The sequence below is a fragment of the Equus caballus genome, chromosome 5 (assembly GCF_041296265.1).
Source record: "Equus caballus isolate H_3958 breed thoroughbred chromosome 5, TB-T2T, whole genome shotgun sequence".
NCBI lineage: Eukaryota > Metazoa > Chordata > Mammalia > Perissodactyla > Equidae > Equus > Equus caballus.
The window spans coordinates 46,935,970-46,950,221 of NC_091688.1; the positions used below are offsets into that span (position 1 = coordinate 46,935,970).

Below are 14,252 nucleotides of genomic sequence, written 5' to 3' on the forward strand. Positions count from 1 at the left end.
TTGCCAGCACCTCCGCTAATATTAGACACACATGTAGGCATTCATAACTGTTTAATAAATAAGTGAATCTGCAGTCTACTATTGTTTAAGGGCTACATTGGGATTCCAGAATTTTGGGGCAATATGGGTTTTGCCTGGACGCGTAGATTTTTGAACGTGAAATACCTGTACTATCTTCAGAGAAACTTTAAATCCCCTATTCTGTTTAAAGCCATGACTATTTTTTAATTCCCAGAGGTGGTGGGAAGAGTTTCAGAGTTTATCTTTAAAAGAAAACAGTTATCTGCTCACCAATGGTTTCACGGACAACTAGGTCTGCTGGTTTCCTTGAGGGAGAAATTTCGTGCTGCCGTACGTTCCAGAGGCAGCTTTTTGAGCTAGCATCGCTGACTGAACTATTTTTTAAAAAGGCTTCCATCACAGATCCGGCTGCTCCTCGGAACAGGTACAGGCCTGGAAGTTTTGACAGAAAAACTTTCTTCAACTTCAATTTCCTAGTATGGGGTGAAAAGAGACAGAAAGCAACCCTCTGGTAAAGAAATTAAGCTGGGCTTCACCGTCAGTAGTAGTTCTCGTCGGCCGTCCTACTTAAGAGGAATCCGCTAACTCCGCCCATCCCCCAGCTTGTCCCTCACTGCTTTCAGCTCGCGACCTGCTTTCAGCTCACGACCTGCTCAAGATGGCTACAGGCACACTTCCGGTATCTTCCCGAACTAGGCCGGCCTCTATTTTCGTACTTTCACCGCGCCGGAGGCGGGACTTAGAGTTAGCTTTTCATTGGTCAACTTGACTGGCGACCTTTCCTCTCCGCGACAGTTTCCCGAGGTGCCTAGTGCCTGAGCGGCACGGACGAGAGTTAGAACGAAGGCAAGATGGCGGACGTGCTGGATCTTCATGAGGCTGGGGGCGAGGATTTCGCCATGGATGAGGATGGGGACGGTGAGGACAGTGGAGGCAGCTGCGGGAAGCGGGGAAGGTGCGAGAGAAGGGCGTAATACGAAAACATAATCTCCCTTCTCCCCGGCAGGGAGGATGGGAGCCGGGGAACTGGGTTTCGGTTGGATTAGAGACTCCGCCCCCTTCGGGAGGGATGGGGGCGGGACAGGGAAGGGACTGGGACTGGAGGTGGTGGGGCCGACTTTCAGATAATGTCTTGGGAAAGAGACTGTTGTTTTAAATAAATGTTGTCTTATTTCATTGTTTCACTTCTGGGGTTCCAGAGAGCATCCACAAACTAAAAGAAAAAGCGAAGAAACGGAAGGGCCGTGGCTTTGGCTCGGGTGAGTGTTTGTGGGAAAAATGGGGTCCAGAATGGCGAGAGCTACGAGTTTTGGCGTTCCCGTTCCGACTCATGTGAAACAGTGGGAGGAGGATTTCCAGTGATCTCGTGTGTGTTCCTTATAGAAGAGGGGTCACGAGCGCGGATGCGTGAGGATTATGACAGTGTGGAGCAAGATGGTGATGAACCCGGACCACAACGCTGTAAGTAAAATGGAGCCTGTAGGGATCTGTGTTTGTAGAGAATTAGAGACCAATAAAATAAAACCCAGTAGGAATGGGGTCAGAGATAGCTTAACCAATCTCTGGAGTCGGCACACTCACTCTGCTCCTGTGATCTTGTTTGAAGTTTTTCTCTCATGTACTCAAACAACCTCCTTCCCTTCCCCAACAGCTGTTGAAGGCTGGATTCTCTTTGTCACTGGAGTCCATGAGGAAGCCACCGAAGAAGACATCCATGACAAATTTGCAGAGTATGGGGAAATAAAAAACATCCACCTCAACTTGGACAGGCGTACAGGATACCTGAAGGTATCCTAAGTGACAGTCCATTGCCTCTTCCCCCATAACCTTTAGACATCATTGGTAGTTCTCTCGTGTTTGCTGTGGTTGGGCAAAAGCAAAGTTGAAATAAAATGACATTGGAAATTGATTTTGTTAGACACAGCAAAGAGAGACAGAAATAGACACGTTGTATATACAGTAGGTATATATGATTTACATTCATTGTTTAAAATTTATAGATTTTTCTATTTGAATATGAATTTAGATTTGAGGAAGAAGATACTCAGTGATGTTTGGTGGAATAGGAGGGTTTTGATATCTGTCTTTTCCCTTGCTCCAGGGGTATACTCTAGTTGAGTATGAAACGTATAAAGAGGCTCAGGCTGCTATGGAAGGACTCAATGGCCAGGATTTGATGGGACAGCCAATCAGCGTGGACTGGTGTTTTGTTCGGGGTCCACCCAAGGGCAAGAGGAGGTAAAGTGGAGAGGGCAAACACTATCTTGGTAAAGGGAATGTGAACGAAACAGAATAAGGACTTTGTATTATGTCCCTCTGATGGACTTCCCCCTTCCTTTTCCCTAGAGGTGGCCGAAGACGCAGCAGGAGTCCAGACCGGAGGCGTCGCTGACAAGATCTGTTGTCCAGGTGGTCTCTCCAGAGTTCCCATTTGACCATGCAGCCTTAGAGAAATAGGGCTGGGCTGGAACTCACTATGTTTATATTTAATCTCTTACCCTATGTGCTTAGTGTTGGAGTTTTGAATAAATGTCCCATTTTTGTTTTCTACATTTAAAGTTATTTTTCTGTTCTGACATTGGAAGCTCTGAAGCACTATTTAGAGTAAGGCAGAATGAGGTCACTGTGAAGATACTTCTCCCAGAAACTGAATTCTGTGTGAGTTTCTACGTTAGACATAGTTTCAAGTCTCAGTTACGGTTAAAGTAGAGACACTGCTTAGTATTTCTTTTTCTTGGAAGGTAAGAAAGCACGGGTAGAAGTGAGACGTTCTCATGATATTAAAGAATAATTATTCTTTTTCTGTATACTCTGTTCTGAGCAAATGGATGTTATAGGAACGTCTCTTTTGTTTCTCCTGCCCTTCTTCCTGCCACATTTGTTTGTACTTGCAGCTGTCTAAGAGCTTGAATCTCCTTTCGGGGCATTCTCCCTGACCCTCCTTCCCTGGAAGAGTCTATATAAGTTCTTGGTGCCCTCTTCGGCAGCCAAGGGCGAAGGCCCCATAGAGGAGAGGATCCAGAGGAGCACTGAGGAGGCCAAAGAGGAAAAGGATGTGGCTGAGGCTGGGAGGGATTTCAGTTAGCATGGTGGGAGAGAACCAGTACCACAGACCCAGCAGGTAATAAGGTGTCCAGCAGAGGATGAAGGTCAGCAAGACAAGCAGGGCCAGTTGCAGGGCCCGCAGACAAACATGGGAGCGATTGTCTAAGGAGCGGCGGAGGGCAAATTCACCGGCAGGGGCTGGGAATTTAGAAAATATACTCAAATTCAGAACCACTCAGCTTCTGAACTGAGTTTAGGGTGAACTGATAGGCAGAGATAGTTAGATGGAGCTCTCACCCTACAAGGAAGAGAATGCTGTAAACAGGAGGTAATGCTGCAAATCCTCTTTGCCTTCCCAACCTGTGAATCTGTGCTCCCCTCCCCACCAGGGATTATGACATATATGCTGGAGAAAAGGTTTTGATTGAGGTGCTCTGTTATATGAAGGTACTAAGTCTACTTTAAGATTTGATCGTGTCCAAAAGTAAAGGAGAATACTGATCACCTTTCTCCTTAATCCTTGCCCAGCTAACTCAGCTTCAGAGGATGGTTAGAGGCTGGTTAGACTTGAAGGCATTCAGTAAAATTATGTGCAGCATCAGGTGCTAGAGATATGGTTAGGATCTCATTTTTGTTTTGTCACAGCTATATGATAGATGGCTATCAGATAAATAAATGAGGGTAGAGGCAATAGCTTAAGGGTATGGATTAGGGCCAGGGGATTGGAGTCTCACCACAGTTCCCTTTCCTTGTCTGGGGACTGGACACACTGAGGACAATGCGGCTGTAGCAGATGGTCATAGTAGTGGCAGCAGAAAAAGGCAGCAGAAGGTGAGAAGAGGTTATAGGTGGTCTCTTGCCATCGAGCCTTGAAGCTGCCTTTGGTGATACATTGAGTGAAGGAGACTGGGCCAGCTCGGCGGACAGTATGGAACAGGAACAGCTGGAGTGGATTTAAGGACTGTTAGAACTGGTCCCTCTTCCCCTCCCCTTCAACCTACCCACCAATGTCACACTGTCTCCTTCCAGTCCATCCTTAATTCTGTGCAGAGCAATGCAGTGCTAAGCAGCGGTTCATCCATGATGCCGTTTTTAAAAGGTTAGAGATGTATCTTGAAAATCCCTATCTTCCCCGTAGACTATGGAGCTAACCATTAAGTTTGTTAAATCCTGGGACTTAAAAAATCCTGCCTTCCCATATATTCAAACATTGCACTTTACAAAAAAGATATCTCTACCACCTCACCAACATTTTTAGCCAAAATGAATTTCCTGATTTGACTGATTAATTCTGTGGAAAAAAGAAATCTTGTATAAAATGGGTGCTGCTAAAAGTTCAGGCCGTTTTGCAGCTACTCTGTGAAGTGACCTTTAGTAATAGTCTTACATACAATAACTATAATGGTGAAATAATGTTAAATAATAAATTTTAACATTTTCAAAATGCTGTTGGCCAACGCTCCCCCTTTTTGGTAAATTGTTGGATTTTTTTATTTGAATTAGTAGAGTATTTTTCAGTTTAGAGCTTCAGGGTTAGTACCTTGGTTCAGGTAAGGTAGATTATTTGAGAAAGACAAGCCCAGTAGCTATCAGATTCCTAGATATAAGGCATTTGGGAAAGTCATTTTAGCAGGCATGAGGGACTTTTAGGAAAGGTGAATAGTATCAGCCATAGACATACAATTTTATAAACTGCTTGGAGTTACCATCAGGCTACTCTGAGCTAGTTGGGGAGTAGTCTCTCCTCTTTCCCTATCTTGAGTCCATATACTTCTGGGTTTTTTTTTGCACTATGCCTAGAAGTACTTGAGACATTGTGAGAAGGGGTTTCAAAATAGCCAAGGCTTTTGGACTTATAACTTGGTCCTTAGCCCTGCTTCTGTCCCACCTTTCCCCTATTTGATATGCAATTTACCACCTACTGTAGAAACCTTTCTCTCAACCGCTTCTGATACTTGGAAACTTGAGCCTATAAAAAAATTTCTAACTACCCCAATACTCACCCACCACACTAATACCACACTTAAAAAAAAAAAAGTTTATTGACACGTATTTTAAATACAGCATATGGGCAATGCAGCATTTATACAAGGGGATGCTAACGTGGAACCAAAAATACCACCTTTGCACATATCTCACCACTAGTTTGCCACTGAAGCAAATGGAGATTGCAATTATTGTCAGATTGTCAGCCTGTGTGAAAGGGTGAAATTCCTCTCCTATTCCATCATTTTATGGCCCATGGATTTCAAGTATGATTTAGCCAGTCACAGCTAGTTAGTGGTAGCGCCTAGACTCAAAAAAAAAACAACCCCCCAAAAACAAAGCAAAGTAAAACAAGCAAACAATGCAACAAAAACAGGCTTCTAATTCCCAGTCCACATCTAAAATTTGCTTCATATGTATATGAACATACATGTATTTATATTTCTAATATTTGAGGATTTAAGGATCAAATCTTAAATCTGACTCTAGTGTATCATCTGAAATCATAGCCCTCTTAGACCCTTACAGACTTAATCCTAATCCTAGTCTCAGATGCTCCTCTAGCCCCTCCCCCCCGATGGTGCTAGTGGTTTTTGTTTTGAGGGAACTGCTTCATATTTAGCTTTTTTCTAGATTTCTAGCTCATTTTCAATATTGAGATTTGGTTAACTAGTACTTAAGTTCTGATGCTCTCTTTTTTCCCTGGTTTTGACCCATTCCACAAAAAGCCAGAGTAAAAAATAGAAATCTGATTATATTACTCTCCACCTTTTACTTAAGTGTCTCTTACTGCCTTCAGGATAAAGTACAAACTTAATATTTGTGATCTGGCCCATCCTTACCCTCCAGGCTCATTACGTACCATTTTGTAGCCCTCAACTTTAGCTGCAACCACGAGATCCTTTACAGTCTACCCTCCTCTTGCTTTAACTTGTCTAACACCTGTCAGGAATCAAATTTTAACATCTCTAGGAAGCTTTCCCTGACAGTCCAAGAGTGGGTCAGTCACCTCCCCCACCCTTGTTCTTTAGCTCCTTCTGCTTACCTTTAGCGTAACACTTGACTACACACTGTATTGTAATTGCATACCAATTTGTCTCCTGCACTAGCCTATAAATTTCTTGAAGGCAGGACTTTGTGGCTGTATCCTTGATAGAGCATTTGAGTGTGCCTGGGGATGATGCGCATTATCTTTTAAATTGATGAATGAGTGTACCACAAAGTTTTACCCAAAGCCCCTGACTTCACGGGCTTGTTAGCAGACCTCCCTGCCCTAGAGTATTTCAGCAACAATTTCCTGAGAAAGCTGGGACTGGGAGGATGCAAAGGGGTGGAAGTTAAGTGTAGTAAAACAAAGCTGAAGGAAGAGGCACAGATACAGGATACTGTTTTCAAGAGGTACCCTCTTTACAGAGATACAAATTAACCTGCAGTGATCTTAACTTGCAAAAGAGAGCACAGGCTCCCGCTGAGGTTTAACGGTTGAGCACGGCCAAGCACACCCCTTGACTCCGGAGGCTCACGCTGTGTACCCAAATTCTTATACGGTCTAGCCCTGAGTCCCCACAGGTTACTCACCTGGGGCAAGGCAAGCAGGAAACTAAGTCCCCAGGCTGCCCCCAGAAGTTTCCTTCCAGCTGAGCGGGGTCTAAGTGGGTGGAGTACTGCTGCCTGGCGGTCCAGCCCAATGACCATAGTCAGGAAAGCTGCGGCATAAATGGCCATTAGTTTCAGGAATATGAGTGTCCGACATGCAATATCCCCGGCCAGCCACTGAACAGTGATATTCCAGGTGGCATCTAGGGGCGTAACCACAAAAGTGACCAGTAAGTCGGCAGCTGCTAAATGGGCAAAGAGTCGCCGCACTGGAGAGGGGCTGAGTTGGCTGGGTTGCGGCCGCGTCACTGACCACAGCACGGCCAAGTTCCCACCAGCAGAAGAAAAAAACAGCACGATGGTCACTCCCACTCGGACCTTGGCTGCAGCTGAGAACGTGGGCAGCTCTGAATCCTCCATCTCTACTCCTGATCCACCCCACACCTCCTCCACTGCAGCTGACCCCCAAGGGGTGCCGTTGCCTGCACACATGGTGGCCTAGAAGGAAAAGGGGTGTGGGTATGAAGAGGTTAGCTTCGGCCACTGATTCTTCGCCCTTTTTAGGATTTGGAGCTGGTTATTGCGAATTTCGTCCAGTAAAGTCTCTGTCTCTGTCTTCATCTTTATTATGCAGGTCACCTGTTCAACAGTCAGGGACCTGCGGAGAACAGGGATCTAGTGCTGACTTCTACTTTCATAGACCTCTTTAGTCCCTAGAGCCTGGATTCGGCCAGAACGTGCGGGCGTGTGTGTTGGGGGTGTTCTGCTGGACGCACCCCGGGAGGAAACCCTATTCCAGCCGCCACAGAGATCCCAGTGGCGACTTCTCGCCCCGCCCCTACTCCTGCAGGCCCCGCCCTTGGTCCAGAATACTTAAAGAGGAATGTGCCCTTTGAGGCGTGGTTAGGAAGTAGAGAGCATCTGATAAGAGGACGCTCTGACAGAGACACGCACAAAAACACACGGGTGTAGCCCAGGGAAGCGCTTCTCGTTCTGGAATTTCGCTTCAGGGGCCGGCTCCACTCGCTTTCTTTTCTGACGATGTTTGTCCCTCGCGAGGCACCGTTGGGTCGTCGTGGAGGCGTGACTAGGGGCGGGAAGTGGAGAAGGAGTGGGGCTGCGGAGCCGCGGCTGCCGCTGTCATGGACGCCTGGGTCCGCTTCAGTGCTCAGAGCCAAGCCCGGGAGCGACTGTGTAGGTGCGGCCTGAATAGGAATGGGGGGGAGGACGGGCAGAGGAAGGTCCACGTGAGGCGAGGTCAGTTCATACTACCGGGGTCAAAAAGGGTCAACTCGGGCTACGGGGGCCCAGATGGACCTCTAGGAGCTGATTTGAGCAGGCCGTGAGATGATTCGTTTCTGCTCACGGGAAAGATGGGGAAACTGAGGCACGAGTAGGCCAGTGGGGAGGCCGCTCAGGGTTGCCGTGTCCACATAAGACCAACAGTTTCCTCACTGGGCGGTGGTGGAATGAGGAGAGTTCGCCCCGCGATGGATAGCGACCCGGACTCTGCCACCCCCAGCAAAGGAGGCGCTACAAGTCTCCGTGTCCCCTCAGCCTACTGTCACCCGGGAACAGCTCTGCCTCCGCTCTGTGTTATGGTCTCGATTCAGCTACAGGGGTCTTGAAATTTCGTAGTTCAACTAAAGAATAATCTGCCCTCCAACTGTTCCTCATTCCCTCACATATCACATACTGCTCACATTGATGTGCTTGTCATGGACCCCCTCCTGCCTCCGCCATCCTCTTCGGACCTCATTATTGTCAAGTCTCTTATTTTTCAACTCTTAAGTAGTGCTCCCCATCCCCTTCTAAGCTTCTTTTTATGCTGTATGCCTTTCCCTTCCCCTGGTCTGGAGGAGAAACGGTGAGATACGGGCATGAAGAGGAGGAAGGGGTATCATCTCAAAGAGGGAAAAGAGGAAGTCCATCACTGGCCTTTTGGAGGGCGTTTTTGACGGGGAGATTAGGGAGATCTCCACCTCACCTTGCCTGTCCTCTCCTCTAGAGCTGCCCAGTATGCTTGCTCCCTTCTTGGCCATGCACTGCAGAAACATGGAGCCAGTCCTGAGTTACAGAAACAGATTCGACAACTGGAGGGTCATCTGAGCCTAGGAAGAAAGCGTAAGTAACTGCGCCTTCCCTTGTATTACCCCAACACTTCTTCCATCCCCAGCTATTCTGCCTTAGTCTCCCCTTCCTGTTTTTGACCTTCTCTGGCAGTTCGTCTCCCTCATTTGGATCTGTGGTTTTATCCTTTGCATGCCTCCCAATTGAGATAAGAGAGCAGGGGTAAAAGAGTAATAAAGGTTTGGAGAGAATGGGGCAATTTTGAGAAAACTAAACCAGGACACAAATTATTTAAATTTTTTTTTTTTTTAAAGATTTTATTTTTTCCTTTTTCTCCCCAAAGCCCCCCGGTACATAGTTGTGTATTCTTCGCTGTGGGTTCTTCTAGTTGTGGCATGTGGGACGCTGCCTCAGCGTGGTCTGATGAGCAGTGCCATGTCCGCGCCCAGGATTCGAACCAACGAAACACTGGGCCGCCTGCAGCGGAGCGCGCGAACCCAACCACTCGGCCACGGGGCCAGCCCCAAATTATTTAAATTTTGAAGTCAAAAAGAAAGAAGTGTTTCTGCTCTTTTTAAAAATTGTCTGTTATTGTTTCTATCACTTGCTCGACTTTCATATTCTTGCTTTCTCTCTTTCACTGTGTGTTGCCCTCTGTTTGTCTCTCTCCTTCCAAATCCTTGTTTTCCCTTGCTAATCCCTACAAGTTCTACGCCTGGGTAACTCAGCAGATGCCCTTGAGTCAGCCAAACGAGCTGTGCACCTATCCGATGTTGTCCTGAGATTCTGCATCACTGTTAGTCACCTCAATCGAGCTTTGTACTTCGCCTGTGACAATGTCCTGTGGGCTGGAAAATCTGGACTAGCTCCCCGTGTGGATCAGGAGAAGTGGGCCCAGCGTTCATTCAGGTTTGATATCCTTTTATCCAACAAGACCTTTTGTATTCTCCATACTGAATAGCTTGCCTTTTATGAGAAAAAGATCTCTCAGGGTCTTCCCAGAATATTCGCATCTTAATAAATCTTCCGGTCTTGATTTCCAATCTTCATTTAGATCTTAAACTATCAGAAAATAATGAATGGGGGCAGATGGAAGATAGGTGCTCTTCCATGATGAATGACTAAGACTGGGTGAGATAAGTTATTATATTGCTTTAATTCTGCTTCTGTTATACCACAGGTTATGCCCCTCACTGCCTGCTCATTTATTCATTCTAAAAATATTTAGTAAGTGCTTACAGTGGGCCAGAGAATAAAGCAAAGAGCCAAACAGATATGGTTCCTGCTCTCATGAAGCTTCTAGTCTAGTGGGGAGTCAGATATTAAAACAAATAATGACCAAACCAGATATAGCAAGGAAAAGTACAGGGTGTTATGAGATATAACAAGGAGATTAGATTGAAAGGTCAGGGAAGAACTCTTTGAGAAAGTAATATGTTAGGTGAGACCTGAAGTCCAAGTAGGAGTTAGACAAAGCAAACAGTGACAGAGAAGACCTTTCCAAATAGAAAATAGCATATTTTAAGACCTTGAACCAAGAAAGACTTTGGGGGATTAGAGAAATATAAAGAAAGCCAGTGTGATGGACAGTATCAAGTAGAGGGCATAGGTTCAAACTGGAGAGGTTTGATAGGGGCTAGATCATTCATGCAAAGCGTTTTAAGCAAAGGTAAGATTTTTGTTTGTTTGTTTAGTTTTGTTGAAATTTTATACGAAGTACAATGGATTCTGAACAGGGATGTGATGTGATTCAAATTGTGTTTAGAGAAGATCTCTCTTGCTGCAGTGTGGAAAAGGGATTGCAGTAGGGCAAAAGAGGAGGAGATGCCCTAATATGGCCAAGAGATGATGTTGGCTTGGACTGAGGAGCTGGCTGGTAGTGAAGGTGGAGAGAAATATGATTTGGGAATAAAATTATCTGTATAAATATCATCCATATTTGTTTTTTGCTTCTCTATGATTCTCTTTGTTCTTTTACATCATATTAGCATCTTTCTATCTCTATTTATGTCTTGCTTTTCTCATCTTTCTCAGTGATTTACAGCTATAACATAGCTTAGGATATATGAGGGGTGGGGGCAGAGGCATGACTGGAGTGGCATGGAAAAGCAACTCCTTAGAAGAGTTTATATGCCATCTTTATTCATTTCATTCAACAAATATTTATCAAGTTCTTACTACTTGGCAGGCACTGGTCTAGACAAAGCAATACAGTGGTAAAGACCAAGAAGGTCCTTGTTCCTATGGAGTTTACATTGTAATGGGAGGAGACAAACAAAGAAACAATAAATAAGAAAAATATGAGATAGTGGTAAGTGCCATGCAGGAAATTAAAATAGGATCATGTGGTAGAAAGTAAATGGCTTGCTATTGTAGAAAGGGGGGTCAGAGAAGTCCTCTCTGAAGAGGTGACATTTAAACTCAGAGCCAAAGAGCAAGAAAGAGCCAACCATGTGAAGATTTTGGAGGAAGAATATTCCAGGTAGAGAGACTAGGTAGTGTAAATGTCCTAAAACAGGAATAAGCTTGATGGGATTAAAATATGGAAAGAAACTAATGTGGTTGGAGCCCAGTGATTGAGGGAAAGAATGGTACATGATGGAGTTAGAGAGGCAGGGTCAGATGTTGACTTCTGTAAGCCTAAGATGTCTAGATTTTATTCTAAATATGATAGGAAGGAAACCATGGAGGGTTTTGAGAAGGGGAGTAATGATGTGATTTACGTTTATGCCAGCTACTATATGAAATTAGATTGCTGGAGGTAGAGGGGCAAGAGTGGCCCTGGAGAGACCAATTAAAAGACTAAAGGAGTAGTTCAAGCAAGAGATAATGGTGGCTTAGACTGTAGTGGTGGAGCGTAATAAAGAGGTGTGGTTAAATTCAAGATGTATTTTGGAGGTAGGAAAATTATATTGAGTACAGACCTCTGTTGTCAGGGTGGATTAAAAATCAAAAACATAGACTGTTCTTAAGGAATTTATAATCTGACACATTTGACAAGCTGCTTAACACCTCTGGGCCTCACTTTTTTTTTTTTAAAGATTTTATTTTTTTCCTTTTTCTCCCCAAAGCCCCCCAGTACATAGTTGTATATTTTTAGTTGTGGGTCCTTCTAGTTGTGGCATGTGGGACGCCACCTCAGCATGGCTTGATGAGCGGTGCCATGTCCACACCCAGGATTCGAACTGATGAAACACTGGGCCGCCTGCAGCGAAGTGCATGAACTTAACCACTGGGCCACGGGGCCGGCCCCCTCACTTTTTTTTTTTTTAACAAAAAGATTGGATTTAAATGTTCTATAATATGTCTTGAGTCTCTGAAACAACTGAAGCTTGTTCTTTCAAAACAAATTTGCACTATTATAGTTGAAGTTGAATGTGTGCGTGTGCTAATGGGTTGCCAAGTGGAAAAGTGAAATTTGAGGTTGATCTTGGAAGAGTTGATGATACTCATGCATTTTAAGCCAGGATCACATAAACACATGTTACAGAAAGGTGGGAGAACATTTCTAGTAGTGGTTAATAGCATTCACTTCTGGTGTTCTAATGTGTAATCCCTTTGCATTATGGGAAAAACAATATTTAAGTCTTCTGTTGGATATGCTGAATGGATATACATGCCCTTCCTTAATGACCCTTCTGTCCTATACATCCCAGGTACTATCTGTTTTCCCTCATCATGAACTTGAGCCGTGATGCTTATGAGATTCGCCTTCTGATGGAACAAGAGTCTTCAGCTTGTAGCCGGCGACTGAAGGGTTCTGGAGGAGGAGTCCCAGGAGGAATTGAAATGAGGGGATCTGGGGGTCCAGGGGCTCCAGGAGGAGGCCTGCCCCAACTGGCTCTGAAGTTTCGGCTCCGAGTCCTGCTCCTGGCTCGGGTCCTTCGAAGTCATCCCCCACTTCTGCTGGATGTAGTCAGAAATGCCTGTGATCTCTTCATTCCACTGGACAAACTAGGCCTCTGGCGCTGTGGCCCTGGGATTGTGGGGCTTTGTGGCCTCGTGTCCTCCATCCTGTCTATTCTCACCCTAATCTGCCCTTGGCTACGGCTCAAGCCCTGATACTCTGGTACAAGATAAGGAGGGGACCTGAATTGGTAAGATGGAATCTTAGATCATCCCTGGTGTACCAGCTTCATTCTACCTCTACTCCTTGGTTAAAGTTAAAAATCCAGAGACTTAGGAGTAGAGGGAGGGGCTTTGGGGAAGATGAGGTGAGGAAGAGTGACTTGTGAAGTCAATAAGACTATTCTGATGTTCAGATCCACTGGAGCTTTTGTTCTTTTCCTCCGTTGTATTGTCTGTGTCTCTCTTGACTCTTTTTGCTTTGTCTCTCTTAAGTCTATTTAAGATTCTGTCTCTGCATCTCTTTTTTATGTTCTCAGTTCCCTGTCCTACGAATTTAATCAGCAGCAGAATTACTTTTGGGTCGAGGAGGTTGAAGGTGTGGTCCCTAAGGTTCTAACTGCCTTCTTCTTTTTCTTCACAAAGGTGGCTTGTGGCAGATTTTACTCCCTTCAAACTTCAAATCATAATTTTAAAGACTTTATGTCCCAGAAGACTCTTCCCTCATGCACCAGAGGTGGTTCGATGCTTCCTCTTCCTCCCTCCTATCTACCTCACCAACCTCCCTCATGACTTGGCCCTTTTCCTTCTCTCTGCTCATACCTGCAGATTTCTGCTACACTTTGATTTCAGGGCTTTGTTTCCTAGCCTGTTCTTACCCCTTCTTTGCCTATCCAGAATGATGCTGTGTCTAGCATCTTGCTGTAAATATTGTACAATGATTCTGTGTAAATAGCTGTGGCCCATGCCCACGATGGAGAGCAAGCCTTCCAGGTCAGCAAATTAAAGATCAGTTTGCTCGTTGATGTTTGGTCTGGTCCTGTGTGTTCTAGTCATCTGAGGCCCCTATTTCTGTCACTGTGGTTTGGGTTTTCCATGGGATTAGCTACTGGCATCATCACCCACAGACTTTTATGGAGCACCTACACTATTCAGGGCATAATACTAAGTGATAGAGCTACAAAAAGCTAAGAAACTCTGTGGTCCCAACTTCAGAAGTTTATGGCCTGGTTGAGAAGATAGGGTCTAATGTTAAAGTAGTTATACTGGTTCCACAAAGCACACCCCACACCAGTTTGTAGTTTATAGTCCCTCCAAAAACTGTAATGCCACAAGGCAGCATAGGCTAAGAGTCACAAGCAGAACTAAGTGGAGTGAGGCTGGTAAGGCTTGGTTTGTGGGCTGGCTGTGTCTTCACATGGGACTCCCCTTGGTTGGTTTGGGAAATGATATCACTGTTATCAACTCTTTCATTTTCCATATCCCAGGTTGAGATAAATAAGGTTAGAAAGTTAAAAGGATCTATCTCCCACTCCTACCTTCTGTTCCACACCCAAGGAAAGCGTTATTGCCTGGCAACAGCGAAGGACAGAGAGAAAGGAAGAGAGAAACTGCAGAAAGGGTGAAGAATTGTGTTCTCTTTGGAAATTGAGATAATGCCTCCAGGGGGCAGCACCAAGGCACAGAAG

General features: G+C 45.2%; 3 protein-coding genes across 8 annotated transcripts; 2 read left to right on the plus strand and 1 right to left on the minus strand.

Moving 5' to 3' along the window:
* The first annotated feature begins 573 nt into the window (after positions 1 to 573).
* Positions 574 to 2,579, plus strand: RBM8A (RNA binding motif protein 8A). 5 transcript variants are annotated; one of them, XM_070266191.1, is made up of 7 exons: positions 574 to 700; positions 817 to 939; positions 1,221 to 1,280; positions 1,405 to 1,482; positions 1,673 to 1,809; positions 2,123 to 2,259; positions 2,368 to 2,571. In XM_070266191.1, exons 2-7 carry the CDS (start codon positions 873 to 875, stop codon positions 2,411 to 2,413), a joined length of 525 nt encoding a protein of 174 aa, XP_070122292.1. In that variant the 5' UTR covers positions 574 to 700; positions 817 to 872; the 3' UTR covers positions 2,414 to 2,571. The 5 variants fall into 5 exon arrangements, with proteins under 5 accessions (XP_070122292.1, XP_005609982.1, NP_001157445.1 ...); XM_005609925.4 differs by lacking the exon at positions 574 to 700 and having other exon boundaries at positions 798 to 939; positions 1,408 to 1,482; NM_001163973.1 differs by lacking the exon at positions 574 to 700 and having other exon boundaries at positions 809 to 939; positions 2,368 to 2,579.
* A 135-nt stretch (positions 2,580 to 2,714) lies between these two features.
* On the minus strand, positions 2,715 to 7,279 carry GNRHR2 (gonadotropin releasing hormone receptor 2). Its single transcript, XM_005610204.4, is given in 6 exon segments — positions 2,715 to 2,983; positions 2,986 to 3,264; positions 3,801 to 3,869; positions 3,872 to 3,899; positions 3,902 to 4,009; positions 6,631 to 7,279. Coding segments are annotated over 6 exon segments (1,125 nt in total). The 5' UTR covers positions 7,141 to 7,279; the 3' UTR covers positions 2,715 to 2,852.
* A 268-nt stretch (positions 7,280 to 7,547) lies between these two features.
* Positions 7,548 to 13,587, plus strand: PEX11B (peroxisomal biogenesis factor 11 beta). 2 transcript variants are annotated; one of them, XM_023641306.2, is made up of 5 exons: positions 7,554 to 7,846; positions 8,657 to 8,772; positions 9,426 to 9,627; positions 12,375 to 12,815; positions 13,210 to 13,587. In XM_023641306.2, exons 1-4 carry the CDS (start codon positions 7,791 to 7,793, stop codon positions 12,778 to 12,780), a joined length of 780 nt encoding a protein of 259 aa, XP_023497074.1. In that variant the 5' UTR covers positions 7,554 to 7,790; the 3' UTR covers positions 12,781 to 12,815; positions 13,210 to 13,587. The 2 variants fall into 2 exon arrangements, with proteins under 2 accessions (XP_005615077.3, XP_023497074.1); XM_005615020.4 differs by having other exon boundaries at positions 7,548 to 7,846; positions 12,375 to 13,587.
* The last annotated feature ends 665 nt before the right edge of the window (positions 13,588 to 14,252 follow it).